General features: G+C 43.9%; 7 protein-coding genes across 7 annotated transcripts; 4 read left to right on the top strand and 3 right to left on the bottom strand.

Moving 5' to 3' along the window:
- Positions 1–3,554: 3,554 nt before the first annotated feature.
- N7481_008899 (S8 family peptidase) lies at positions 3,555–4,884 on the bottom strand (the record flags this gene model as incomplete). The annotated part of the gene is made up of 3 exons (XM_057268118.1): positions 3,555–3,796; positions 3,868–4,513; positions 4,579–4,884. The coding sequence occupies 3 exons, from the start codon at positions 4,882–4,884 to the stop codon at positions 3,555–3,557; spliced, it is 1,194 nt and encodes a 397-aa protein (XP_057118795.1).
- A 6,948-nt stretch (positions 4,885–11,832) lies between these two features.
- N7481_008898 (F-box protein) lies at positions 11,833–13,419 on the top strand (the record flags this gene model as incomplete). Its single annotated transcript, XM_057268117.1, has 2 exons — positions 11,833–12,671; positions 12,819–13,419. The coding sequence occupies 2 exons, from the start codon at positions 11,833–11,835 to the stop codon at positions 13,417–13,419; spliced, it is 1,440 nt and encodes a 479-aa protein (XP_057118794.1).
- A 443-nt stretch (positions 13,420–13,862) lies between these two features.
- N7481_008897 (rRNA-processing FCF1 family protein) lies at positions 13,863–14,697 on the top strand (the record flags this gene model as incomplete). Its single annotated transcript, XM_057268116.1, has 4 exons — positions 13,863–13,933; positions 14,014–14,073; positions 14,159–14,521; positions 14,571–14,697. 4 exons carry the CDS (start codon positions 13,863–13,865, stop codon positions 14,695–14,697), a joined length of 621 nt encoding a protein of 206 aa, XP_057118793.1.
- A 578-nt stretch (positions 14,698–15,275) lies between these two features.
- On the bottom strand, positions 15,276–16,469 carry N7481_008896 (uncharacterized protein; the record flags this gene model as incomplete). The annotated part of the gene is made up of 1 exon (XM_057268115.1): positions 15,276–16,469. One exon carries the CDS (start codon positions 16,467–16,469, stop codon positions 15,276–15,278), a length of 1,194 nt encoding a protein of 397 aa, XP_057118792.1.
- A 1,064-nt stretch (positions 16,470–17,533) lies between these two features.
- Positions 17,534–20,902, bottom strand: N7481_008895 (rRNA-processing protein UTP21; the record flags this gene model as incomplete). Its single annotated transcript, XM_057268114.1, has 5 exons — positions 17,534–18,142; positions 18,203–18,841; positions 18,896–19,156; positions 19,217–20,710; positions 20,783–20,902. The coding sequence occupies 5 exons, from the start codon at positions 20,900–20,902 to the stop codon at positions 17,534–17,536; spliced, it is 3,123 nt and encodes a 1,040-aa protein (XP_057118791.1).
- A 965-nt stretch (positions 20,903–21,867) lies between these two features.
- N7481_008894 (inositol polyphosphate kinase VIP1) lies at positions 21,868–25,830 on the top strand (the record flags this gene model as incomplete). The annotated part of the gene is made up of 4 exons (XM_057268113.1): positions 21,868–22,131; positions 22,184–24,260; positions 24,316–25,684; positions 25,743–25,830. 4 exons carry the CDS (start codon positions 21,868–21,870, stop codon positions 25,828–25,830), a joined length of 3,798 nt encoding a protein of 1,265 aa, XP_057118790.1.
- A 572-nt stretch (positions 25,831–26,402) lies between these two features.
- On the top strand, positions 26,403–27,869 carry N7481_008893 (uncharacterized protein; the record flags this gene model as incomplete). The annotated part of the gene is made up of 1 exon (XM_057268112.1): positions 26,403–27,869. The coding sequence occupies one exon, from the start codon at positions 26,403–26,405 to the stop codon at positions 27,867–27,869; it is 1,467 nt and encodes a 488-aa protein (XP_057118789.1).
- Between the last annotated feature and the right edge of the window lie 41 nt (positions 27,870–27,910).

The raw sequence follows: 27,910 nt of genomic DNA, 5'->3' as shown, positions 1-27,910 counted from the left end.
AATAATCTTCTAATTTAATCAATAATTATAAAATTACCTATAAAGCCCTAGAGATCCTAGATATATAAAGAGTATACCTCTGAATTACTATCTATTTAATACTAACTTAATAATAAAGTAAAAGCTCTAGAAGAGAATATTCCTAGGTATAATAAGTAAAAGAGTTATCTGTACAGTTTATTATTAATTTAATAATAAATACTAGGATAGATATAGATCTTCTTTAGGAAGAACTATAATAGTAAAACCTACTAGATATAATTATACAGTAGCTAATATATATATAAGCCTTATACTACTAAGTAATTATACAGTAAGAAAAATATATAGAATAACTAGAGATAGTATTAGTAAAGGCTATAATGAAGAATATATAAAAAAAGCCTAAAGATCTAGAGAAAAGACCTAATCTTTTAGCTAAAAGACTATCCTTCCCTATACTATTAGTCTAGGCTAAGCCTCCTTAATAATCCTAAATAAGACTTCTAGACCTACTACTATTTATAGGAAGTATAAATAACTAGTTAATATAGTAAATTATAATAAAGAATAAGCTAGTAGTTAATAGTAATACTATTAGCTCTAAAACTAACTAGTTTATCTATATATTTTTATAACTAGAAAAACTTATATAGAAGAATACTAGTATATATATAAAATACTACTAAGATACTAGAACCCTAGAGAACCTATTATAGTATCTAAAAGATATCTATAGTAACCTAAATATAAAAATAAAAGCTATTTATTATCTATATTAGCTAAGATAGCTAGAGAAAACTTTATGTTTATAGTTTTTACTATAATTAGAGAAAAAGTTTACTAATATAAATATTCTATAATAGCTAGATAAAGCTAAGTAATAGATCTTATTAGAGATATTAAATAAAAATAAAAATAATTTACTAATAAATTATAGTATTTCTACTATCTTTATAGCCCTAATTAACTATCTATATAAAATTAGTACTAATATAGATACCCTAAATATAAGTAAACTATGGCCTTATTAAACTATTAGAGTAAATAATACTAATAAAATAGACTAAACTCTAATAATCTCTACTAACTAAACTAAAGTATATATAAACTACTAATAGAATAATACTAAAAAATAACTAAAAAAGCCTAATAGGTTAATAAGGATAAAATTTAGGATTATTACTAAAATAAAAGATATTACTAATATAGAAGAGCTAATTACTATATTACTAAATATCCTTATCTCTCTACTTTCTAGCTAGAGAACTATCTTAGTACTATAGGGTTAATAAAGAAAGATAGCTATTCTACCAGATCAGAATAAGGTAACATTCACCAACTGTTTAACCACTAACCGTGACTAGTTAGCAACGTGTAATAAATAAAAAGAAAAAGTTTAAAAAAGTTAAGTTTGAAATAATAATAAAAGAAGATCTTATATTATATATAGGCTTTTAATTAGCTAGCTTTTAACAGCCAAAAGAAAAAATTAGTAAATAAGGAAGGTATACCTAAAGTAGAAGTCTTATAGAGAAGGAAGATATAATCTAGAACAGAAGAGAAGAGATCTTATAAACTAGACTAGGCTATATCTTTCTGCCAAAAGATAATCTCCTAGGTCGCAGTAGTAGCAGCAGAACAAGATTACTATATTAACTGGGCTAATATATATCAGAAGTAACTAAAAAGCTATATATAAGAAAGGACTTATTTATAAGGTACAGTATAATCTTTCTACTAAAAGATAATCTCCTTAGAACTAACGGCAGTAAGATATATCAAAATAACGATAGCTATACCTATAATACTGATAATAATCAAAACTTACTAAAAGGTAAAGCTTTATAAATAGAGAGTATTTATACCAGATAATTATTTACCTAAAAGATTATCCTCCTGCTTAGCATATAAGCTAATATACTACTTATCAGCCGGCTATCTTCTTTAATATTAAAGCAGCTCTGATACCAAAAAGAAGTATTAAAACAGCCTTAGAAACAAAGCTGTCTTAATACCTCTTTTCTCGATTCAAAGAACAGAACTCTACAGAGCCCGTATCCGATTATACAACCCACCGAGCCAGATCACCAGTGGGTGACTGTCCCTTGTCGAAAGACGACGGCTGTCCCCGTAGCAAGCAGCGTCACTCCCCGAGGATGGTAGAGCATGGCCGACGATCACCCAAAATCAATAAAGTCTCGGTCGTCATTGACAACTGCCGAAAGAATAAGCCCGGGCGATTATCTCGAGAAACGAACACTACAAACCCCTCATTTCCCACAATTCGTGCTCACTTTTCCGCTCCAGAATAGAGGACACCCCATCGACCTCTCGTTTCTCAAGGAAAGGGTTACCGTAGTCCGCGGAAGAGGATCGCCTGCTAGTGGAGCTTAAAGAAGAGGAGAACCCTACAGGAGCAGAATTGGTCCGACGCTTTGATCAAGTTTTCCTGGGAAGAGGTTCAGGCTCTATTCAAGTGCACTGGAGTACGAAGCTCAGCAAGCGGCGATCATCGCCTGCCCAAAATTCGTAGGGAATGCTGTTTTACCTACTCAAGTCCCCCGGGAGAGTAGATAATGCCTGCTCATTCAATTCCAGTCGGAATGTTTACCAGCTTACTCACCCCCTGGCGCGAGTCGAGTCATGCCTCAGGCACCGACTGCACCAACCCGCTTTGGCCTTTTGATATGCTGATGTTCTGAGTCCTTGTTTTCTGGAATATACGTCGATCCGACGGTTTCGGATCGCCTAGACCGGACGTCTCGTCAGTAAATGGATAAATTCAGTTCTACTTAATTTTTTCAGCAAGTACAGTCACAGGGCGAGGTCATTAGTGTCTCATTTCTTGAGTTTGTGTTGCCGAAAGCGCTAGATTGAGAGAGTGCTCTCAGCAAGATAGCCACAGTATCTTGAATAATGCGTGGCCTTTACAGACAGGTGAATGTCGATTGTCTAGGACGTAAACGGCGGACCTGTGAATTACTGGATGCGGTTAGTTTTGCGTAAGTTACTTCACCGTTTAAAACTTTCAATGTCATCATGGAACTGTACTGACTTCCTATACTGACTTCCACCTGCGCGAAGAGCAAGATATCCAATGCCACAACCATACAGATGGTCTTAATAAAGCTGGCTTCCTTGAGCAAACTACTAAAATCCGAATCTTCAAGTGCCGTAGCATTCACGTCCATCACGTTGGATGACAAGGGAGTCTTTCCTTTAATAGCAAAATTGTGTAACTATAGGATTATACCCAGGTGCATACTTTCTGTAAATTATGTCAAGTTGATTTCGAATATGACTATAAATCTACTATTTACTAGTATATCGTTGAGCCATGAAGATTCTCGTTACCCTAGAAAGTCATCTAGTTATCACGATATTTTATAAATTTATAAAATACCCCCGCAAACTTCAATAAGAGTAAGATAAGCTGAATCATTCAACAGACCGTGACGTTTAACACGCATAAGTATAGCCTCCATTCGCTTTGCAAAAGCCCGCCTAAGAATATAAACATAGCTATCAACGGGGCCATAGTTAAATCATCCGTCACGCTATGAGGTTATTCGTTAGACGTTGATACCATTGTATAGAAGCTTGCTCGTAGTGCCAGAGGGAGCCCTGGAGATAGACGAGGTAGCAAGCTCGACAAGGCGTGCGCAAGCTTTATCAGCTGTCACGCCCTCGAGAGCAATCAGATATGCAGCAACACCAGCAACGTGTGGAGCGGCCATAGAGGTTCCAGACAGGGTCTTTGAGCCACCACCAGGGTATGCAGCTGTGATGCCCTGCCCAGGAGCATAGAGGTCCACTGTAGTAGTACTGTCAGTACGCTGCTTTGACTAGAAAAATTCTTCAAACTAAGGGAGGTGGAGCTCTTACCAACAGATCCGAAGTTAGTGAATGAAGCACTGCCGTCTGAGCTGGTAGAGGCCGCGATAGTGCATACTTCCGAAGCAGAAGCAGGGGAGCTGTTGCTCGCATTCTCGGCTTCATTTCCGGCAGCAACAGAGAGGAAGACACCGGACTTAACAACATTGGCAGCGGCGTCATTCATAGCCTTGGAAAATTCGCCACCAAGAGACATATTCATAACAGACTTTCCAGTGACCCCGCGAGACTTTGCATCTTTAACAGCCCAGTCCATACCAGAGATGACACCTGAATTAGTGCCAGAACCATCGGCACCAAGGACCTTGACAGCAACGAGAGAGGCCTTCTTTGCAACACCGTACTTGCTACCGGCTGCAGTAGATGCAGTGTGGGTGCCATGGCCATTGCCATCGGTATTATCATTATCAACAGTGTTAGTACCCCACTTAGCGCGGCCCCCGAAGTCGGAATGTGAGATATCAATCCCGGTGTCGACGCCGTAGATCACGACGCCCTCACCGGCAGTAGAATCATACACATAGTCGGTAGTACCAGACTTCTTGCTAGATATGCGGGCGAGACCCCATGAAGGAGCATTAGATTGAACCACGTTCGCGGTTGCGTTCACAATCATGTCTGGTTCAATGTACTTCACCTATATTTTCACGAGTTAGATTGCAAAAAGCTCCCGGAGTCAAGATTGGTAGTGAAGGAACATACTGCCGGGTCATTAGCAATATCCTTGACGGTATCCTCGTCAAAGCTAGCACTGTATCCTTTCAGGCCATTGATTTCAAAATGCTTTCCTGGTCCAGTCTCGCCATTCTTACGGCGAGAAAGACGAGCATGAACATTTGCAGCCCAGTCACGATGCGTTTTAAACTCAGCGGTACTAACGTCATCGTTCATGACAACAATATAAGAGCTAGGAATAATTGCGTCGGTATTACTGGCGGTAAGAAGAGTACCGGCATCGACGACTGCTAGGGTCGCAAGGGACGTGACGAGGACCTTAAGGAAACCCATGGTTGTAGTTTGAAATGATATAGATCTGAATAATATAGTTTTAAACCCAGGAAGATGTTGAATAGAATCCTCAACTTTGGGACAAGGAGTTCTTTTTTAAATATACAGAGAGTTTGGAGAGATACTCATCGCCGCCGGTATTCCGGTCTCCACACCATCTCTATTATCATAACCTGAGGATGAGAATGATGAGATATCCTCAGCCCCGACGGAGAATCAGTAGATTAAACGGAGTAACTCATCGCTTTAGCCAACGATCTTTCTTTGATTAAGTGACCAAGGAAATGCCAAGGTGCCAAGCAATTACGATTGTAACACTCCCATCGCCAACGCAAGATGTGCAGAAATAGCGATTGTCTATAGCAAGCCTAGTCCCAGATGGCTATCATAGGAGGTAACCACAGGGGATTGCGGGCTCTAGGGCTCATCTAGCCGTTGAGGAATTTAATCTCCGTGCTGAAGATTCTAGCGAAGAAGGTGTGATTGTGAATCTTGGCGACTGATTTTTAGATCGATTGCGACTCTTTGCCCGTCGGTAGTCCGAATAGATGGTGGAGGGTCTTGGCTAGGGAGCTACTGTGAGAAGGCGTATTCCACACAGGAGCCCTAGCAATTCAGGGCATGAGGAGCATAAGTGTGGTGAAGAATGCCAAAGTATATCAGTAGCTTTGTCTTGCGCTATTTTGATACTTTACTAGTATATGACTTTATTGATGTGGGTTATCGCGTTAGAGATATACCCCAAATTAAGTAGAACCATGGTCCAAGTAGCAAAAGGGCGGTCTAATTAGAACCACTCAACATATCTACTGTACTGCAGCTAACCCAGATTAGTAAAAGCCCGAATATGGCTTCCTGATCTGACCCGACTTAAAATTATCAAAGCTCCTGCATGACTTCGCTGCGGTTTTTTTGCTTATATGAGTAAGGATCGGCAGTCCCTGCACGGGAAGGCAGCTCGACTCACCACATATACAAGGCGAGAACCATTTCATTGGTTTATGGTAAATCCCCAGCCTCACTTGGCACATGATGACTTGGTTATTGGCAAAACGTGCTATTTCCGTAGTGCCACTTTCCCACCCTTTTTTCTTCATCCTCCGCGCTTCTTACTCCACTCCTCAGCATACCACTGCCCCGGTTACCAATAGCCCTGAAACAGTTGACTTATGTCAGTATCTCGGAGTCCCGATGATTACAAGATCGGGTGGATATGCGCACTGCCGCTTGAAATCACTATTAATATCTATCTATCTTTATTATTTCAATAAATACTCTAAACTTTATAGATAATAATAGCTTTATAAAACTATCTGTGATATTATCCTCTACTATAATATACCTTATAATGATAATCTCTCCTTTACATATATGATTACAAAGTTACGGCCGTTTCTGGCACCAAAACAGGCCATTTTCGGCGTCGATTTCACAGGTCCTCAGATTCTATTTGCAACTTGAGAAAGGGTGGGCTTCACAAAATGATTCGTGGGTGACAGATGATATGTTGCGAGCAATTGGAAGTTGCGGGCCAGCTAGTTGACCTAGTTAATCCCGATTGTCTGAATGTGGGGTCATCTCGCTCTTTTCTGAGGCCAGCACTTTTCCCACCATCAGTCTAGCACACAAGTCACTCACTTTCGCGGTGTTGAACCGGCCCTCCATTTTTGTGATGAGCTTAATTTTTTTTCGAATAGAGAGACCGGAAATTATTTCCGATCTGTATAGCCTTATGTCACAACAACTATGTATAATAACACATAATTAATAAGGTGGTGATTTCTCATGAACTGATATGTACAAGGGCCATATTTTCCTACAGTATACTAGGGAATAGATCTGATGCTATTTAGCATACCATCTCCAGAACCCTAATTTGGGACACAAGGAATAGCTTCCCTCTACAAGCAAGCCCGTTTAGATTATTTCCATGAACGAAATATTCGTACATTGTCCATTAATTAGCTGGCCTTCCTGTAGTTTAATGAACCAGACTTAAACACTTGCTACTCTGACGTATATATATAAGGTAACAGGAGACATCGCTCCTTTATACAAGGATTCTATAACTTGATACATTTCTAGCTCTTTCTGGGTCTACTCCCAGAGTTGATTGTGTGCCGTCTTATCTTGAGATACCTTGGTCTGGGTTCCAGGTCAGCCAACAGGCTTATAGTAGGCTCCATTTGTAAGATTTCGCGATCAGTAGTGGTAACCCAGTATATATTATACGCCCCCTTATCGGGAGTGAGGGTTTTTCTATACGTATTAACTGTTATAAATACCCTGTCTAGTATACCGACCGAGGTGGGTGTTGCCGATATCAGTAGCAATTATATCTAAATTTGCGTACTTTCTTATTTGAAACAAGATCTTCCAGAAATTCTTCGTATTATTATAAGTATTACTATAGACATTAAAACGCTCTTAGAGTAGCTTCTTCTGCTTAGCATCTTCCTTAGTCTATCCCCAAGAGGCTGAGATATACTCGTACTATACAGAATAAAATACAGCAAACTCCTAATTAAGTATTCTAGCCAAAGCTCTGTTTTTAACTATAATATTACTTAAGTTAAGATTACAATGAGTAAGGATATAGAGCTTATTCTTAGGCAGCTGTAACGGGCCCAGGCCCGATCTGATATCACGTGTTGGAACGTGACCTCTTCCGGGGTAAACAAGACGAACAGCACACAGATAACATCCTTTCCTTGGGATTGTTGTAAACAGCATGCAGGCCTAGCCCCAATTAAACAGTTGTCACTACAGCCCTTCACATACAACAATCTTCCGATTCGATCGGTAATCGTTAAATCACCTGCGAAAGCCCTAGAGGTCCTAGGCATACGAAAAACAAATACGCCTGAATCCTTATCAATTTAATACTGATTCAACTATAAAGCGAAAAGGTCCCAGAGGTCCTATGAATATAAAGAACTAATACCACTGAATCCCTATTATCCTAATACTGATTCTGTCATAGGATTCGAAGTATATAATACCCCAGTATCTCGAGGCTGATTTATAGACGAATCCTCTTTAAGTTACCTGTATATCAATATCTACCCAAACCCCAGTGTATTTAAAATCCTATAAATACTTAGGATTCTTAAACTCCTTAAGAATCAGTCTATATACTAACTGTCTAATCTGATCTCTACTATATAATACCCTTATCTAGTTATAGGTCTCTAGTCTTATAATATAGTAACTATTATAATTCTGATTCTTCTCTTTTAAATATCTAAGGATAAAAGATAGTACCCTCTATATAGGCATCGCCAGAACCCACTATAACCCGGACCCAACCCAACCCAACCCAACCCAACCCAACCCAACCCAAAATGGGTTTTGGGTCGAATACCATAACCCATTGATGGGTTTTGGGTTATGGGTGATAACCCAAAACCTAATTGGGAACCCAGTGGGTTCCTATTTTAGTGTAAACAAGGCAAACATACCAAGCTTTTAAATACAGGATGTATTAGTGCTGTTTTTAGGCCTTATATATAGGTATTTTAAGTTTTTTATTTAATATTATTATTATTCAATATCTAATATATATATACTATAAATTAAAAGGCCAAGAAGTAGTGTATTTAAAAATAAAATAAATTACAGAGCTCTATAGTAAAAATAGTGGTATACCCTACTAGGTAATATATATATCTTTACAAAAAGCCTTATTTTTCTAATAACTCTTTCATTACTGTATTTTTTAGTCCTAAACTTTAAATATATAATGATTAATACTATATATATATATCTATATAAAATCTTAGTATCTAAATCCTTCTAGAAAAAAAGATATAAATTAAGTATTAAAATACACTACATAAAATTTATGAATAAATTATGCCAAAATGGGTTGAAATGGGAACCCATTGGGTTTTGGGTCGGCATCTCCAACCCAAAATGGGTTATGGCGATGCCTACCTCTATATATTAAAACCCTATATCTTCTTATAGTAGTATATAATTTAAAGTTACTATACTCTTTTCTCCTACTATTTAACCTAGGATTAAATTAGTCGTAGATCAGTATAAAACGCCTATTAAACCTAAGCTAGATCAGATATCTATTTATAGAGCCACTAGGCATCGCCAGAACCCACTATAACCCGGACCCAACCCAACCCAACCTAACCCAAAATAGGTTTTGGGTTATCACCTATAACCTAAAACCTACCTATAACCTATTTAGGAGCCCAGTAGGTATCTATTTTAGTCTTAAATTTTAAATATATAATAATTAATACTATATATATATATATATATATAGGATCCTAGTATCTAGATTCTTCTAAAAAAAAAGAGATAAATTAAATATTAAAATATACTATATAAAAATTATAAATAAATTATGTAAAAATAGGTTAAAATAGGTACCTATTGGGCTATTAGGTTTAACCTATTAGGTTTTAGGTTGGGTTGGGTTAGGTTTTGGGTCAGTATCTCCAACCTAAAATAGGTTATGGCGATGCCTAAGAGCTACTATATATAATACTAATATATTATCTTTTGTTTCTTATAGGATATAGATTAGGGGAATTATAAGGTAAACCTATAACTAAAAGTATTACCAAGCTTAGAAATATTAATATAGATAGTCTAAAAGAGTATATTTTAATACTTAATTTATCTCTTTTTTTTCTAGAAGAATCTAGATACTAGGATCCTATATATATATATATATATATATATAGTATTAATTATTATATATTTAAAATTTAAGACTAAAATAGATACCTACTAGGTTCCTAAATAGGTTATAGGTAGGTTTTAGGTTATAGGTAATAACCCAAAACCTATTAATAGGTTATAGTATTCAACCCAAAACCTATTTTGGGTTAGGTTAGGTTGGGTTAGGTCCGGGTTATAGTGGGTTCTGGTGATGTCTATCTATAACTAATCTGCTGCCTATATAATTGACTATAGTGCTAACTATGGCAACCTATATAATTAATTACTATTTGATGCTAATCATAATTAATACATTACAACAACTTATTGTCGTATGACCATCATAATTACTAATAATGGTGGCCTGAGGCCTGCTAAACCTCAGGGATAAATAGCATCTCAATCTCCTGTAATCCTAATAACACACATCCATGCAATACATCAATCATCCTATCTATTACCAACAAACAGCTTCTTATTGGATCATCTGATCTACCAGTACTTCCCTGAGCCTAGTAAGACATATAGTCTTATAATATATATATATATTTATTCTTAAGATAGGCCTATAAAAGTTAGAGTAAGACCTTATTTACTATACTAACTTTATTCAGTAGGAATTAAATCTAAAAATAATACTATTAGTATATAGAAAATATATATTTTATATAGAAATAAAGAATACTTACTTATATTCTAAGCTTAGTAAGGACTAGACTAATATTCTTTAAAATTATAGTTTTTATATCTAAATCTATAAATAGACTCTTTAGTAGATAAATTATAAACAGAATACCTTTTAGTAAGACTATAGGATAGTTAGAGATTACTAAATACTGCTTATAAGTTATTATAAAGATATAATAGTAACTATTTAAACTAATCAGAGCTCTATAGAAATTATTAATATTACTTTTATAAAGTCCTAGACTATATAGTAAAGGCTTAGTACTATAATCTATATTAGATTCTATATTATTATCTAATTCTCTACTCTGATCAGAATAATTATTCTTAACAGTATCTTTAAACTAATCTTTAGAATTACTTTTAGTCTAAAATAAATATATAATTAGACAATATTCCGTATATATAATCTATAAATAATTAATGTAATAATAACAAATACCTTAAGATTATAAATAAGATTTTTAAAGTCTTTTCTTACAGTATTTACCTTATATTCTCGTTCCTAATATCTAAAGAGTTCTAATAGTATTAATAGATATTATAGACGCTAGGCCTGATATTCCTTACTAAATAGAGTATATTAAACAATAGATAGAAATAATAGTAGAAGAGAGTCTATTTTAGAAGATAGATTATAGGAAAAAAAAAGAATAATAAGACATAGTTTTTTACTTCAAAAAAAAAGAAAAACATAACTTAAGTCAAAAAGATAGGGGCTGGGGGCTAAATAAAATCAAAATACGCTAATTTTATTGCTTATTAATACTAGCAGAGGTCGAGGTTTTCTACCTCCGCTCAGCTGTATGCCCCCCCCTATGGTGTGAACATATGAATAATTCGTTTGACAAGATTCTACATTCAACAACAATCATGTTCATAATTCTGTCATTTTCTGAGACTGCCGAGGCTGAGGTTGCGGTATCGTTATATCGCATTTCCATGAAGACTCGAATGTCTTATTAGTCGTTCCTCTATAGCGTCTCGCTTTGTCTACAACTCTCATGCACTCTGCGAGTGTAGTGGTTTTGTCCTCTTGCAATAGACCCGTCTGCCAACGCAGACTGCCAGCAAGTATTCCCATCTCACAGTATTTAGATAGGGGATATAGATCTATATAACTTTAGATAATATACAAAGCTTTATTATAATGTAAGGATTCAGGATAAAATAAATTTCATTTCATATAGTATTATAAAAAGTAATAAAGTTAGAGAAAGAAAAGAGAGATAAGCTCTTACGGTTATTATAGTATAGATAGAACGGATGGTTGTGGGTCACATGATCGGGGTAAATGACTCTAATAATATCGGTTTGTTATATCTTGAGTCCTACTAGAAGCGATTGCCAACTAAGAGTCCTATTAAGCACTTACTAAGACCCATGCTGACCTTATATCTGAATTTCATAGCTGATGGTCAACTGAGGCCTAAGGCTGCAAACATGTGACTTGTCATAATATGTCCCACAACAGCTTTTGACTGCTGTAATAAAGTGATGAAAAGATTGTGAATCATTTCAATTACCGCGGCACTTATATACTGCCTTGAGGCTCATAGAAATATTAGAGACTTGACAATGCCAAGCTTACAAGATCTCCCTAATGAGCTCCTTATCCATATCCTGTCCTCTATCGGCGAGAATACCCCGCCCCCTGAGCATTTGCTTGCAACGGACGACGACCATGACGAGGAAGTCGATCTACAAAATCTATGCCTTGTTTCGCGGACCTTATGCGAGGCAGCACAGCCATTTCTTTATCGCTCCTTTTACACGGACGGACTGCTAGACCGCCTGAGCTCGGTCATATCCTTTGCAAGGACCATCTGTCAACGTCCAGACCTGGCAAAGCATGTAAAGGATTTATCTATCGTACCATGTGAAGCTCATACGACTCGGTGCCTACCGTATGGAACGAGCCTCAAGGTCGAGGAAAAAGCCCTTTTCAAAAGTGCAATTCAAGACCTCGACTTAGGCGACCAAGAGCAGATCTGGATTCAGGGCATGGAGGAGACAGACCTCGACATTTTTACCGCCATTCTAGTCGCAAAGACCCCGAATCTTTCAGATCTGAGTCTGGCAGCAGGAAGATCCTCCATCCTCAAAGCGTTTGATAATCTCTTTGACCGAACCCCATTGTTTTTGTCCGGTCTCAAGTCCTTCTCCATTGAATGTGAAGACATGTTCACCGCATACTCCATCCGTCAATATGAAAAGCTCCTTACTCTCCCGAAACTCAAGACTGCGCATTTTGAACTAGGCGATCTCAATGGTGATTCATTTCCATCTAGCTGGTCCCCTGGGGCACTGGCACTGGAGAATATCATATTCAGCCAATGTCACATCGACGCCGGTGCTCTTCAAAAGCTTATGCAAGCTTGCAGGGGACTGAAGTTGTTTAATTACATGAACTTCGAGTCAGTCCCAAGCATGCAGCGTGCCAGAATAACGATTCAAAACCCGCGTGCAGAGTTTAATGCCGCAGAGGCCCATGAAGCTATGCTTTTGCAAAAAGACACCCTTGAGGCCTTCTGCCTCAACTACCATTGAGATACAATGGCCAGAGATATTCGGGAACTTGAGCGGCATATCTCCAGTCATGTCAATATTGGCTCTTTCCGCGAATTCTCTGCCCTCAAAAAAATTCAAATATCACACGCCATTTGTCCGCTGCATCCGGAATTACCTAGGTGTATCAAGGAATTCACCATCGATGACTGCGAATTATCTTTTCGAAAGGAGATCCGCAACATCGCGAAGGATTGTCGGAAAAAGCTCTATCCCGACTTTGTGAAGTTCAAGGTGCTTACATCGGATGTCTCGCAACCTATTATGCTTCCCGGACAGCGTATACCAGACAAGGGGACTCCGCAAGAAATCTTCATCCAGCACCAACAGCTGTTCCAGCCATCCAATGTCGATTTCCAGATCTATCCATACAAGATGCTGGATCTAGACGATCCGGATTTAGACAGCGACATGGATGAGGACTTCGATGACTATGAAGATTATGACGGCGAGGATTGGTATGATGATATTGAGCAGGGACCAGAGGGCCTAGTCCGGCATATGCAACGAACCGGGATGGGACCTATGGATATCATCAGGTCGATGAATCGGCATCGTGCAGATGGCAGCGTTATTCCACCATGGGAGGAAGAGTAATTAATTAACCCGTCCAATCTTTCTTTTCGGAGAAGTTCTATACGCCCCTCAAAGGTAATTTCTATAGGTTAGTTATGTAGAGAAGATCTACTGTATTGGAGTGATCGAGTTTGGTGACAGGCGTTAAGGGCAATGGGATGGGTTTTTGAAGTTTTTTCGTTGCCGGTATTAATTTCCCCAGAAATAACCCACATAATTGGACTAAAAAGAAGCCGTCGAATAATGTAGATGACTATTAAACAATGAATGTGCCGAACCATCCATGGCTTTGGTGTACCCGCGGGGCGGTACTGGTAAATACGGGAACCATAGGATGGGCATGCCAAGACGCTGAGTCAGCACTGATAGGGCGATAACAAAAATCTTTGAATCTTTCGGACTTGCACCGCTTTGGTCAGTTCGCGAAATTAGCTGTGTACTCACTTCCAACGACATTCGCTACGATGGGTGTTCACAAGAAATCGCGCAAGTTCGCTCAAGCAAAGAGAGCTATCTCTCTCCGTGATAATCGCCTGTTCGTTGATTCCTCTCCGCAAATTTCTTTGCTTCCTGCGCCTCCCTCTCACCCATCACGACTGACACAAAGCTATACAGAAAGGAACCCACGAACAAGGAAGAGAAAAAGCCCAAATCCGATGACTTGGTCCGCGAAGCGTTCGTTTGGCCCCTCCCACCCCCCCCCTTCCCCTCGCTGCTTCCTTGCGATTTAACTGACAGTCTCTCTTCTCTTCTCTTCTAGACCCCAGGCTCCTTCGTCTCTTTTCTTCCAATATAACACCGCCCTGACACCCCCCTACTCCGTGCTCGTCGATACCAATTTTATCTCCCATACCATCCAACACAAGTTGGAAATCATTCCCACCATGATGGACTGTCTCTACGCCAAATGCACGCCCGTCATTACCGACTGCGTGATTGCCGAGTTGGAGAAACTGGGCCAGAAGTACCGCCTGGCATTGCGCGTTGCCAAAGATCCTCGCTTTGAAAGAATCAAGTGCGATCACAAGGGTACATATGCCGATGACTGCCTCGTTGATCGGATCATCAAGCACCGTGTCTATATTGTGGCGACAAACGATCGTGATCTCAAGCGACGAATTCGGTAAGTTTGAGTTAGCATCTGCTCGCCTAGTGCAAAGCACGACGACTAGACCGAGGTCCCAAGAAGAAGAAGAAAACGCTAATATCCTCATCAGCAAAATCCCCGGTGCCCCAATTATGAGCGTCGCAAGAGGAAAATACGTGATCGAACGTCTCCCCGATGCCCCCGAAAAGTGATGAAGAGTCTCCTTGAAATCTCCGCCCGATTGCGTTCCCGCCGCTCCGCCCTTGCACAACTGGACTCAAAAAGAAAATCTCCAACCTTGGATTTGCTCCGGCTGAACCGATTCGGGCGTACCAGTGGCTCTCCCCCACCCCTGCTGTGGATGTCGGGGGTCTGTGCAAACAAGTGGTGTGGGCTACTGCGTACATTTAATATCTGTGCTGGTCACAAATTGCGATTCAAACCGCTCGCGGTTCTGGCAGAATGGCTGTCATCTGCAACCAAAAAAGCAAAGCACCAACCGGCTCTTCGCTGGAATTCATATCTTTCGGTAACCTCCCAGGCGTCAGAAATAGCGCTACTACGGGGTCTTTCCCGTGCACCGATTCTTGTACATAGCTCAACAGTTTCCTACCAAGCAAGCTACAATGGGGCAATAAATCCAATTGCCCAATAGATACGAGTCGTGTCTTAAGAGAAGAGAGAAAAGAAACCCGTATAAAGAATTGTCACCTAGGATATTCCTCATCCAGATACCGAGTTTCAGTAAATTTGAACAGTATAGGATATATGACAATGGCAAATGTTCTACTCAGCCATAAGTCTTAACCATCTGATGAACGACTTTCCGGCAGCCCTCATTTTCAGAAAAGCCCTGGACGATATCATGCCGTGACCTCATGAGAAGATATAGGGGAGGCAAGTCCTTCAAGACAGTCCGGTAGGGCCCGACATCATAAGTCTTTGCCGCAATTTGAATAAGTTGTTGCAGCATTCGAAGAGAGTACAGAACAGCCTGTACCTGAGCTAGGAGGTGAATATCCTCCCAATCAGTGCCTTTGCCCATAAAGCCTTTGCCCAGGAACCCTTGCAGTTGCTTAGCGGTTGGTGGGGTCGTTGTATTCGATAATTCTTGATAAACCTCCGAGAGGGCAAACAAGAACCAAAAGTTTGACGATGAATCACGACGGTCAAAGGTACTTCGAGCTAGATCCAGACGTCCTTGGAGGTGTCCAAGGTCAGAAATCACAGTCTTCTCGCCAGCGAGAGTGACCTGCTCCGCGACAATTCTTCCTCCCCGCCGAACAAATTCATAGATAGTCTGGGACTGGTGTGCGGCAGGGCGACTCAGATTGAGTAGGGCATAGCCAAGTGAGCGATAAGACCGAGCTTGCTCCCAAGCACAGCGTCGAGAAGAGTCCTCGTGGAGAATTCCAAGATAGACATGGTATTGGGAGGCTTGGGTATATGTATCCGGGGAATCAAATTGCCAGAATAATTCAGAGACCCTAGGATCCATTCCGAGAGTGAAAAGCTTTCCCTCCGAGTCTTTCTCTGTGGTTGTTGCTGCATGAAGGCTAGGGCGAGGCCCATACTCATACTCGCGAAGAAAATCGCAATATTCAACAGAGCGTTTTTCATCGACCCCATATTTATATTCTCTAGCCAGGCGGAGAAGCTTAGAGAAAGGGGCGTGCGGGTCTTCACGAAGCTCGTAGGCAAAGCGTTGAATATTGGGAATTCCAAATTGGCGAGATAAAGCGTGAGGAGTTATGCCCTGTCCACAAAGTTTCAATTTCAATGCTTGAGTTGAGTTTGAAATTGAGTCCTCTATACTCTCACTCTCACTCCCACCCTCCTCGGTCAACTGCAACGAGTTAAGAAAAACAACCGAACCCTCAACTCCAAGATCATGAACCAAAAGGTCCGAATCACTCGTCAAAATAGCCGATTTAGTACTCTTTGCCACGCGAGCACATTCAGTATCTGCCTCACCCGGAACCATTACCGTAATATTTTTCCAGGGATATTCATGTGGAAGAAGAGTGACATCGAGCTGATATTGAAATTCATTCCAAACCCCCTCCCTACTCCAACGACCGCAAAGATCTTCAAAAACAGCAGATACCATGAAAGGATTATCCGGCAGATTTTTCCATCGCGCAGGGAGACTACGACCAGTATTCCATATCTGGCCAAAAATGACCGATGAAGACATTTCCCGCCGAGTCTCGGTCCCGGATCTTGGAGGCAAAACTTGACGCCGACATAACTCCAATTTCTTCCTTGATTTTTCGACGCGGGATAGTCTTGTATGGCGCTTTGAAATAGGGAGAGCGCCATCAAAGCAAATTCCTTTTCTGTTAAATAGTTAGATACAACAAAACCCAGAACCCGTCTGTAGTCTTTTAGAAAAAGATTCAGAGAAGAAGGAGAGAGTAACTGTACACTTCAACGCCCAGTTTATCCAGTTTACAAAGAAAGGCCACAACCCCACGGCTGACCTCGTTACATGTCGGCTGGACGTCCAGGATGTCACAGCCTGGGTGCATATTGGCGAGCAGGCGATGGTAGACATCGTAGACCAGGCTCGGACCATCGATTACGACATTTTGCTGGTAAGAAAGTTCGGGTTCGGTGTTATTGCGAGACCCGAATGAAATGGTCTCAGCGTATGGCAGCAGATGTCTGGTGAGATATGAAATACCCATATCAGATGAATTGACGCGGGGGAAGCGACATGTAGAGGGGTGGTTGGCGTCGAAATCGAAAATTGGAAGATTAGTCAGGATCCAGGATCCCCAGTATTCGTATCCAATTTTTCTCCGTTAAATTATTTATTATCGTAGGATAGGGCTTAGTACTTACTCGTAAGAGTCTACTTAAGAGATTTTGAAGGAAGCAGGAGTTAGGATTACTTCGAGATTACTGATATGTAAATGTAAATTCATTTCCTTTCCAATAATATAATACGTCAAGACAAGATTTCTCTATTTACGCCATTAAGTCCAAAAATTTGCAACTCGCTTTTGACATGGCTCAGCTCAGCTCAGCTCAGCTCAGCTCAGCTCAGCGTGCAGACCTAAGGAAGCCCACCACACCACGACAGTACCCCACCAATCCAGCCAGACGCTTCCCTTCCTGTTCCTGTTCCTTCGCCCAGGTGCTCAAAGCCTTCCGCAGCAGACGGTACTCAGGCTCATCCTGACGAGCACAGAGCCCAACAGTATCCGAGTGAATCTTCAGGAAAACAGCCATCCAGGCATTGACCAATTCAAAGTCCCTTCTCGATTTCAAGCGCATGGTCAGAGCATCGACAAAGCCGGCTAGCTCTGAGAAACCATTCTGCACACGCGGGTCCAGGGAGCGGATCTCCAGATCAGCTCGGGCAGGTGAAAGAGATTTGAGATGCTCGATCATTGGCTCATAGTTGCCGGAATCATGACCAGACTCCAGGAGCTGCGTGATGGGGGAATCAGAAGATCCAATGAACCCGGACTTCATCTTCGAGACTCTGGATCGCTCCGCCTCCGCGCTTTGCACGAGTGAGCCCAATTCGGCGTCGGCGGCGACTGCGGCTGGGTTGGGCGAGGAGGTCGCGTCTTTACCGTGAAGAGATGGCAGGAAGAAAGGGGCCTTTTCGGGGGCCTTGGGAGCTTCCTTGGGACGATTACGTTCCTGTAGTCAATTAGTTAGAAATCGATCTTTTAAACTGGGGGATATTATCCTGTTACATACCTTGATAGAATCAAGGTGCAGGAGGCCTTGCCATCTGCTGCGAGGAACCAGACTGAGGGTCATCATGTCCTTGCGCAGTTGATCAGTAGCGAGCACAGGTCCTTCCGTGTCGTCCTGTTCGGTCTCGTCCACGAAAGCAGCCTCAACAAGTCCCGCACCACTTTCGCCAGAGGTGGTCGGCACGCCAACGTCCTCAATAACATCTTCGTCGAGATTCTTGGTAGATATCGACATGAAAAGGCTGCGGTTACTCCAGAGGCTGACGCCAATGCTTCCTGCATGGGCAGTTGCCAGAAACTCTCCGGTAGAGGGCATAGCGAGAGAAGTGCAAGTACTGGACACGCGGAAAATATCAATGAGATGTCCGGTTGGCAGGTCCCATACTCGAATCACGGAATCCATTGAGGCGGCGATGACCCAGCGACCGTCATTAGAGAAGATGAAATCATTTACTTGGCCGACGCATCCCCAGAATTCACGGACAAGCTTTCTGGTCTCGAGATCGACCACGCGAATTGAAAGATCGTCGCAGCTGAAGGCGACCAGCTCGCTTGTTTTACTGTAGCGGAGTCCCGTAACGGCAGCCATTGGATGCCAATCCAGCTGATCAATTAATGACCCTGAGAGCAAATCCCAGAACTGGTATGAGTGTTAGTACGGTGGGAGCAGAGGTATGAGATGAAGATGTCGTACCTTGACTTTGCCATCCAAACCACAACTGACCACGGTTCGATTGAGGTTGTCAATCATCAAACCGGTGACAGCTTTGGTGTGCTTGGCCTCCTGTGCACTCAAAGACGATAGAGTGACTGTGTTGCGCTTCGCCAAGCCCGACTTTGGCAAACGGGATGGGAAGCTCTGGCGGTGCATACCGGACTGCATGTTGAACATATCAACAGCGCCTCCTGCGGATCCAACAACGGCGAAAGTACCGCACTGAGACATTGCGACGCTCTATTTCTCGAGTTAGTTACACCGAGGCTGCAGCCGAACAGCGTAGCAAAATACACATACCTTGACTTCAGTTCCATCGCTTGTAGCAAAAGCCCAACGTCCTGCCTTCTTTTTGCCCCAGAACCAGGTCCTGGCAAACTTATCTCCTCGGTGGCCAGTGACAACACTTTCCCACCCGGTTAAACTGGTGGCATCGGCATTTCCTCCCTTCGGGTTCGACCAGATAGGGCCCGAAGACTTAGTTCCCATACCCCCATCACGATTCAGCGAGCAAGCCACACAAGTGACCTCGGGTGCCTTTAGCTCATCCACCATAACAGCGCTCGAGCCCGACGGTCCAAGTTTCTTCGCCTTGCTTTCTAAGTTACCCTGAGAAATCTCTGTATGTTGGCTATCCTTCCGCAGACTGAGACCCCAGAGGCTGCAGTCCTTGCTAGCGCTGAGCAACCACTTGCCACCAGAGTCGGAGCCGTCTGAGGCCGCGGGCAGGAAGTCGAGAGCACTGACGGCGCCAGAGTGGCCACCGCGAGAATGAAGAGGTCGGGGAGTAGGCGAGAATGGAGATTCATCGAAAATCCAAGTCTTCAGAGCATTGTCATCTCCAGTCGAGACAAGAACGGGCTGATTGTCAAGAAATTCGACCCGGTTTACGCCCATGCTGGACTCGCTTCTCGAAACTCGATGGGCGCCACGCAGGATACCAGCCACACGACCACCCTCGTTCAAGTCCCACATTGTGATATCACCACTTCCACTAGCTGCTGTAGCCATCACGCCCGCCTGTCGACCATCGTGGCCGGCTCCCCGACCGTCGCTTCGGAAAGTGATCGACGTTACGGCTGGAGTACGGGAAGATGCTGTCCGCAGACTGAGAACCAGTTGACCCGAGTCAACGCTCTGGATTGACAGGGCGCCGCTCTTATGGGCCACAGCGAGGAGTGAAAGAGCCGGGGTGGACTGCATTGCGGTCACGGGGCCAGCCTCTGTAGACGGCGCCGGTAGAGTGTAAATCAACTTCCCACTGCGAAGATTCCAGATATCGATACCACCATCAGTTCGGCCGACAAAGATCTTGTTGAGGTAAGTTGGCATGTTGCACAGGGCACCTGTATAAACCAATTCCGCCGACGATGCGTCCGGGGCAGATCGAGGGCGCAAGCTAGCATAATGTTCGTAGGTGCCAGTCTTCCAAACCTCCAAACCGCCCGCCCAGCAACCAACCACCCACGAACCAAAGACCATCAATCGTTCAATGGGCGCGTCGAGACCCGGGCTGTCGAGGCTAGCGACTCGCTTGCCACGCTTGAAGACCCAAATGCCTCCCGACGACCGGGGTCGAAGATGACCCCATGCGGCGAAAGTCTTATCCTGCCAGGCATAGGTCGCGGTGATAATCTCTGGGGTTTCCGGGCGAGTGAGGAAGACGAGGTTCAGGCCTTTGCGCAAGTCGTAAGTTTGCAGCGAGTGGCCTACCGAGGTGGTGATCTGGTAGGTTGATTTACCCAAGCGCACGCTGGTGAAGGGGACAGGGGTCGGCGAGACGAGTCCTAGAGTCTTTATTCGACAGAAAACATCAAGGGTTAGCTAGAAGATTGAGAGAATCCCTCTCGCCAGTTCAAGACATACCCGGAAAGGCGCGAAGATTTTGGAACCGCCACGGGGCTTGGAGCGGAGTTGAGCATCGGGGGCTCTCTTTTGCCTCTTTGCTAGAGGCTGGTCATGTCTCTCATTCGCGACGGCCGGCATTGTTGCGGACGAAGATGCGAAACGAGGGTAAAAGTTGGGGAGTTGGAGATCAGATCATCGACGGGGAAAATTGAAGCAGAAAAAAAAGTGGAACCTCCAGTTCTGCCGTACAGCGGCGGAGGAGGCATAGGAGTACAAACACCCTGGGGTGATCACCAATGCCATAAGATAGAGTGATTCTAGAGGAACTGTAAACTAGAGTGATAGCTTTAATACTAAACTATTAACAGTTCTATATTTTTTAGCAACAATTCCTTACCCTTCTCTTTTTATCATCTAAAGTCCACCTAGTATTAATATCTACCTCCGCGGCGGAGAGCTCCAGACCGCCTTTGATGCGAGTGCAGATACCAGCACTTAGTAGTGTGATATTTCTTAGGATATTCTATGTAAATTAGAGAATATATCTAGAGTACCTTAGTATATAGATTTTAGATGGGGTATAGGGTATAGATACTAAATCTATAAGCTTCACTGCCTAATAGTGTTCTCTAATCTTTATATCAAGATGATGCTATATTTATTTATCACTATCACCGTGACCAGACCAACTAGAATAAATACTATCAGATTAAACAAAGAAATACAAGTATAAGTACCCCATTACTCAGTATAGATATTACCATAATTAGTAATTAATAGTAAATTCAGTCTACTGGTATCTTTAAAGTGGCAAGTGCGTGTAAGTAATGATTGCCGTGCCGGAAAGGGCGATCTTCCCGCAGAATCAAATGCGGGCATGACATTCGCCTCTTCTTCTTCCCCTCGGCCTCTCTTCCTCTCCTACATTCTTCCACTCCTCCTCTCGCATGCCTCTACTTGTCCAGTAACCCTCCACCTCCAGGGTAATTGGTCTAGTATAGAGTCATTCGTTCTTCTCTCTATTTCCGCCTTTCGTCCCATCCTTCGCCTTAGAGATTCCCCCCCCACATTGCCCCTCCGCGCCGCAATCTGCCCTTACCGACATGGATGCCGATGACCTCAACAATGGCACCTCCACCAATATAACGCCAGAAAAAGGGGGCTCAGATACCCTCCGACCAGTCCCTCCCATCTATTTAGACCAGAAAGACTCCTCTACCCTCGATGCATCGCTTAAACAGCAAAGCCCAACAAAGCCCAACAAGCCCGATGCCGCCTCTGCCTCGGAATCCCGCTCGGCTCCTCTAATCGGCAACTCGACCCGATCATCCAGTCGGGCCGCTCGAAGATTCAGTGGGAGTACTGCTGTAAGCACCGCTGCCAGCTCCATTAGTGAGGCGGATGCTGGTCCCCCCTAAGTGGAGGATTGGAGTCTGTGCCTTGGATGTGAAAGCTCGGAGCAAGCCCAGTCAGAATATATTGACTCGACTCCAATCCAAAGGTGAATTCGAAGTCATTGTATTCGGTGACAAAGTCATCCTTGACGAAGCCGTCGAAAACTGGCCGGTCTGTGATTTCTTGATCGCTTTCTTCTCCGACGGGTTCCCCCTCGATAAGGCGATCGCATACGCCAAGCTCCGCAAGCCATTCTGCGTCAATGATTTACCCATGCAGCAGGTCTTGTGGGATCGCCGATTATGTCTCATGATCTTGGATCAGATGGGAGTACCCACTCCTAAGAGGCTCGAGGTAAACCGTGATGGTGGTCCTGTTCTCGAATCGGCGGAACTCGCACAGCACATCTACAAATTAACGGGAGTGAAGCTGGACGGACCGGAAGATGGAACAGGAGGTGGTGCCCCCAGAACACAGAAAGTGTCCATGTCCGAGGATGGGGAGGCATTGGTGGTTGATGGCAAAGTCTTCCGCAAACCTTTTGTGGAAAAGCCAGTGAATGGTGAAGATCACAACATTCACATCTACTTCCCTAATGACCAGCAATATGGGGGAGGTGGACGTAGGCTTTTCCGCAAGGTTGGAAATAAGAGCTCAGAGTATGACCCCGAGCTTTCTGTTCCGAGATCAGTCACCGAGACGGAGACAAGTTACCTTTACGAGCAATTCCTGCGTGTCGACAATGCCGAAGATGTCAAGGCCTACACCGTTGGCCCTGATTTTTGCCACGCCGAAACACGCAAGTCGCCGGTTGTGGATGGGTTGGTCCGACGCAACACCCACGGCAAAGAAATCCGTTATATCACTCAATTGACCAAGGATGAAGCAGCGATTGCTTCCAAGATATCGAACGGATTTGGCCAACGAATCTGCGGCTTTGATATGCTTCGTGTGGAAGACAGAAGCTATGTCATCGACGTGAATGGCTGGAGTTTTGTGAAGGATAACAACGACTATTATGATAAGTGCGCCAAAATTCTCCGCGATACTTTCATGGTTGATCGAATGAAGAGGTTTGGATCAATGGAATCGTCGGAGCCTCCATCACCGGATATGGGTCACTCTAGGAAAAGCACCGCGGGCTCTCACCGACAAGCATTGAAGACCCTGCTGAAGTCCCCGAGTACATCCAGACTTGCCAGGTCGCAGGAAGCAACCCCATCAGATACGTCGACTGCCACACCTTCGCTCGCATCGTCGTCTGGCCTGGAGGCCGTTGACCCAGTTCCCAACCTTGGCAGCCTGCCCCCTCGAGACAGCCACTCCGAAACTCGCGGTTACAGCCCTTCCAACACAAAGTCTCCTGCGATATCGGTTCACCAAACAAATGAGGAAGCCCTTGCGCCACCACCTGCCTCCAAACACTCGTGGAAACTCAAGGGAATGGTGGCGGTGGTTCGACATGCCGACCGTACCCCGAAGCAAAAGTTCAAGTTCACTTTCCATAGTCAGCCATTTGTGGATCTACTCAAGGGACATCAGGAAGAGGTGGTGATTAAGGGTGCTGCCGCGTTGTCTAGTGTCTCGGATGCCGTCAGGACCGCCTTGGAACAAGGACTAGAGGACATCGAGAAGCTGAAACTGCTTCGTACCTCTTTAGATAAGAAGGGTGGTTGGCCTGGAACAAAAGTCCAGATCAAGCCTATGTTCCGGAAGCGCAGACCAGAAGAAATGCGTGAACAAGACTCCTCAGCTAGCACGCCCAAAGCGACAGCACCGCCACCGGTCGAAATGGAAACCGAAGAGCCCCTCTCGCCTATTCCTGGAGAATCACCAGAAGCCGAGGCACTGCGGAAGTCACAGACACGCAGTGATTCTATTTCAGGCCCCACATTTTCCCGCTTCTCTGCAGTAGAGAACGATCTCATCCTGGACAAACTCCAGCTTGTTATCAAGTGGGGAGGAGAGCCAACGCATGCTGCACGTTACCAGTCGCAGGACCTTGGTCTGAACATGCGAGATGATCTCAAGCTGATGAACAAGGAAGCTCTCAACAATGTCCGCCTCTTCACAAGCTCGGAAAGGAGAGTGAGCACGAGCGGTAGGTTTTGATGGTATGGTCGACTAAGGATGTCTATGCTAACAATTACCAATAGCACAAATCTGGGCCTGTTCATTCCTCGACCAGAAGGAGCTACCAGAAGACTTCATACAGGTCCGAAAGGATCTGCTTGATGATTCAAATGCCGCCAAGGATGTCATGGACAAGGTTAAGAAGAAGCTTAAGCTTCTCTTGAGAGAAGGATCTGCACCTTCACAATTTGCATGGCCCAAAGACAGCAATATTCCCGAGCCATCTGTTGTGCTGGCTACGGTTGTCGAGTTGATGAACTTCCACCGAAGCGTCATGCGTCACAATTTCAGCAGACTTGAGTCCGACGCAGCCAAATCTCCTACCTCGTCGGTTAACAACGCCGACGAACCGAGCCAAAAGGATTTGAGCGCCGAAAACCCTGAGATTTCCAATATCCAGGGACGTTGGTGTGCAGGAGAGGACCCGAGACTTTTCAAAGAGCGATGGGAGAAACTGTTTGCCGAATTCTGCGACACGGAGAAGGTTGACCCAAGCAAGCTATCTGAACTCTACGATAGCATGAAATTCGATGCTCTTCACAATCGACAGTTCCTGGAATGGGTATTCATGCCACCTGACAATGACCGTGACGATGATGACCGGTGCAGTGTCAAAGGCAAAGGCTCGTCCAAATCCGACTCGGCTTCTGATGGGAATGGGAATGGGAAGGCCGGTTCTGATTCCAGCGAGAAGGAGAAGGAGAAGGAGGCAAGTGACGAATCGCGCTCCGAGAATCACACATTTGCCCATCGACTTGGATTGAAGAAGCGACTTCATGTACCAGAGTCACTGCCACACCTTCGCGCACTTGATGATTCCTACGACCATTACTTCAAGCTTTTCCCTGGCTCAAGCTCAACCAAATGCAAGATGGACGAACGTCTCTCCAAGCTCCGGGAATTATACAAGTTAGCCAAGGTGTTATTTGACTACGTGACACCGCAAGAATATGGCATCACCGACAGCGAGAAACTCGAAATTGGCCTCCTCACATCTCTCCCACTCTTGCAAGAGATCGTTCGCGATCTGGAAGAAGTCCAAGCATCTCCCGACGCAAAGTCTTTCTTCTACTTCACTAAGGAGTCTCATATCTACACGCTTATGAACTGTATCCTGGAAGGTGGTATTCAGACGAAGATTGCCCGCAGTGCCATTCCCGAACTCGACTACCTTTCCCAGATCTGCTTTGAGCTTTACGAGGCGCGCGATAGCGAATCGGATCTTAACTCTTACTCCATTCGCATTTCTGTCAGCCCTGGCTGCCACGCTTTTGATCCGCTTGATGTGCAATTGGACTCTAGGCATGCCATTGGCTGTGCCCCGCGACGCAGTTTGACTGCGCATCAAGACTGGAAAGAGGTGATCGAGACACTTAAGGCGAAGTTTGACACGTAAGTTATTGTGTGCAAAAAGGAGAATGATGTTTATATTTTCTAACTTTCTCAACAGAGTCAAACTTCCCAAGTCGTTTATTGCCGTGAATCTCAGCGACAAGCATATTGCTCCACAGGGCGAGGAAGAAGAAGGCAGCCCATGATTGCACCCTTAAAACTATCTCGACCACTCCGCTCCACTCCGAATAGGAGAAATGTACGTTTCTTTTTTACAACATTGGACATATGGCTTTCAGTTTCAGATGTTACAGGTCTCTGTATCACCATGTGTATATTTACCGTTCTTTCTGGTTCTGGTTCTCCGCTCGGATGGCATATTGATTGTATTGTATTGTGTATTTGTATTTTTTACTTCTTGGATTGAGGATTGTGGTGATGGCGCTTCTTGCTAGAGTTGGGTAGGTCTATGGTATTGGTATTTCTCATTAACTTTCCATTACCTTCTAAGTAATCGAACCAAGTAAAAAAAAACAAATAATTTATAAATATAAAACTCAATTGAATCCAGTTATTACTCGCAGGAATTACTTACCTTCAGCCCCCACTCCATTGATCTACCGGGGTACCCCAAAGGATGCGCAGGATGCATGGGGGAAGCCCAAGTTGCCCCGCCGCTTATCAACCGCGAGGATCACGGAATCCCATGATTTAAATCGCCGATCTACCCCCAACGATCCGATCCGACACTCGATGCAAACAAAACAAGCTCTTTAAAATGCCCTCTAAACACAATGTGGAAGCAGACGCCGCCTCTGTGGAGGGGAATATCTTAAGATGGACTTCTGGCGGAGATGAAGGCCAGGTGGAACTGGATCACATCGTTTGCGTGGTATCTAGTCCAAACACAGCACTTCAGGCCCAGGGCCAGGGCCCGGGCCCAGGTTATCGAATTTTATTTCTCGAAAGCAAAGAAGAGAAAGCTCAAGACCAGGAGAATGCCCCCATGCACCTGGGCAAGATCGACATATCGACTCCTCTCCCAACAGCCCTGACTCCATTCCTGACGCAGATCCCCACCCACCTCAAGAGTCAACAAAGTGCAAACGCCGAGGCAGAGCCCATCCAAGTGGTGATATCAACACGATCCGGCACCGGCACCGCACAAACCGTTTTCAAAGATCTCGTCCAACCTTTGCTAGACGGACTAGGCGTTAACTACCAATCCCATGAAACGCAGTCAGCACAGTCTATCATCTCGTTATCCGAGACGCAGTTTCTCCCTCAAGCTTCTGCCGGCGTGGAGCAGACGATTATACTCTTATCCGGTGATGGAGGGCTGATCGATATACTGGATGTTTTTTACAGAAACAAATACGACAGTACGAATGGTGTCCAACGAATGGCGGCCCCTAATATCGCCTTGATCCCTTGTGGAACGGGGAACGCTATGGCAAGTTCTATCGGACTACGATCAGGTCCGGCTTCGAGTTTGAAGTCCTTACTCAAGGGAAAGCCAGTGTCGCTTCCGGTATTTGCGGCGAAGGTTTCGCCTGGAAGTATGATTGTTACAGAGGAAGGGAATGGGCGGGCGTCTATTCCTATCGCGCCTACTGATTCCGATACCTCCGATGCTTGCGATGTCTCCGCTTCGCAGCAAGTCATGTATGGCGCCGTTGTCGCGAGTTGGGGTCTCCACGCTGCACTAGTGGCAGACAGCGACACGACAGCGTATCGAAAGTTCGGGTCAGAGCGGTTCAAGATGGCGGCGCAGGAGCTTTTATATCCGTCTGATGGGTCTGAGTCTCATCGGTTCCGGGGGCAGATTACTATCACGACTCGGACGAAAGATCCGTCCGAGTCTACTGATGGCATCCAGCAGACGATATTATCGGAGCAAGAGCACATGTATGTGCTAGCAACTCTAGTACCTAGACTGGAAAAGGAATTTCTTATATCGCCCGACTCGGAGGCCCTTGGTGGGAAGATGCAATTTCTACGCTTTGGTCCTATGGCTCCGGAAGATGCTATGCGACTTATGACGCTGGCGTATCAGGGTGGTCAACATGTTCGCGAGGAGACTGTTATGTATCAGGAGGTTGTAAGGGTACGAATTGATTTTCATGAGGATGAGGAGAGGTGGAGGAGATTATGTATTGATGGGAAGATTGTTGCTGTAGAGAAAGATGGGTGGATGGAGCTTTGTATGGAGGAGCGGGAGTTGTTGAATGTTATCAAGTTGTGATTAGTTTAGCATTCAAGAATCAATGGATATACTCGTACTGT

This window comes from Penicillium waksmanii, assembly GCF_028829765.1.
Source record: "Penicillium waksmanii strain IBT 27052 chromosome Unknown utg000008l:1.0-5622682.0:1.0-5626561.0, whole genome shotgun sequence".
Classification (NCBI taxonomy): domain Eukaryota; kingdom Fungi; phylum Ascomycota; class Eurotiomycetes; order Eurotiales; family Aspergillaceae; genus Penicillium; species Penicillium waksmanii.
The sequence above is the reverse complement of the archived record's forward strand: the minus strand, read 5'-3'. Positions and strand labels throughout refer to the sequence as shown.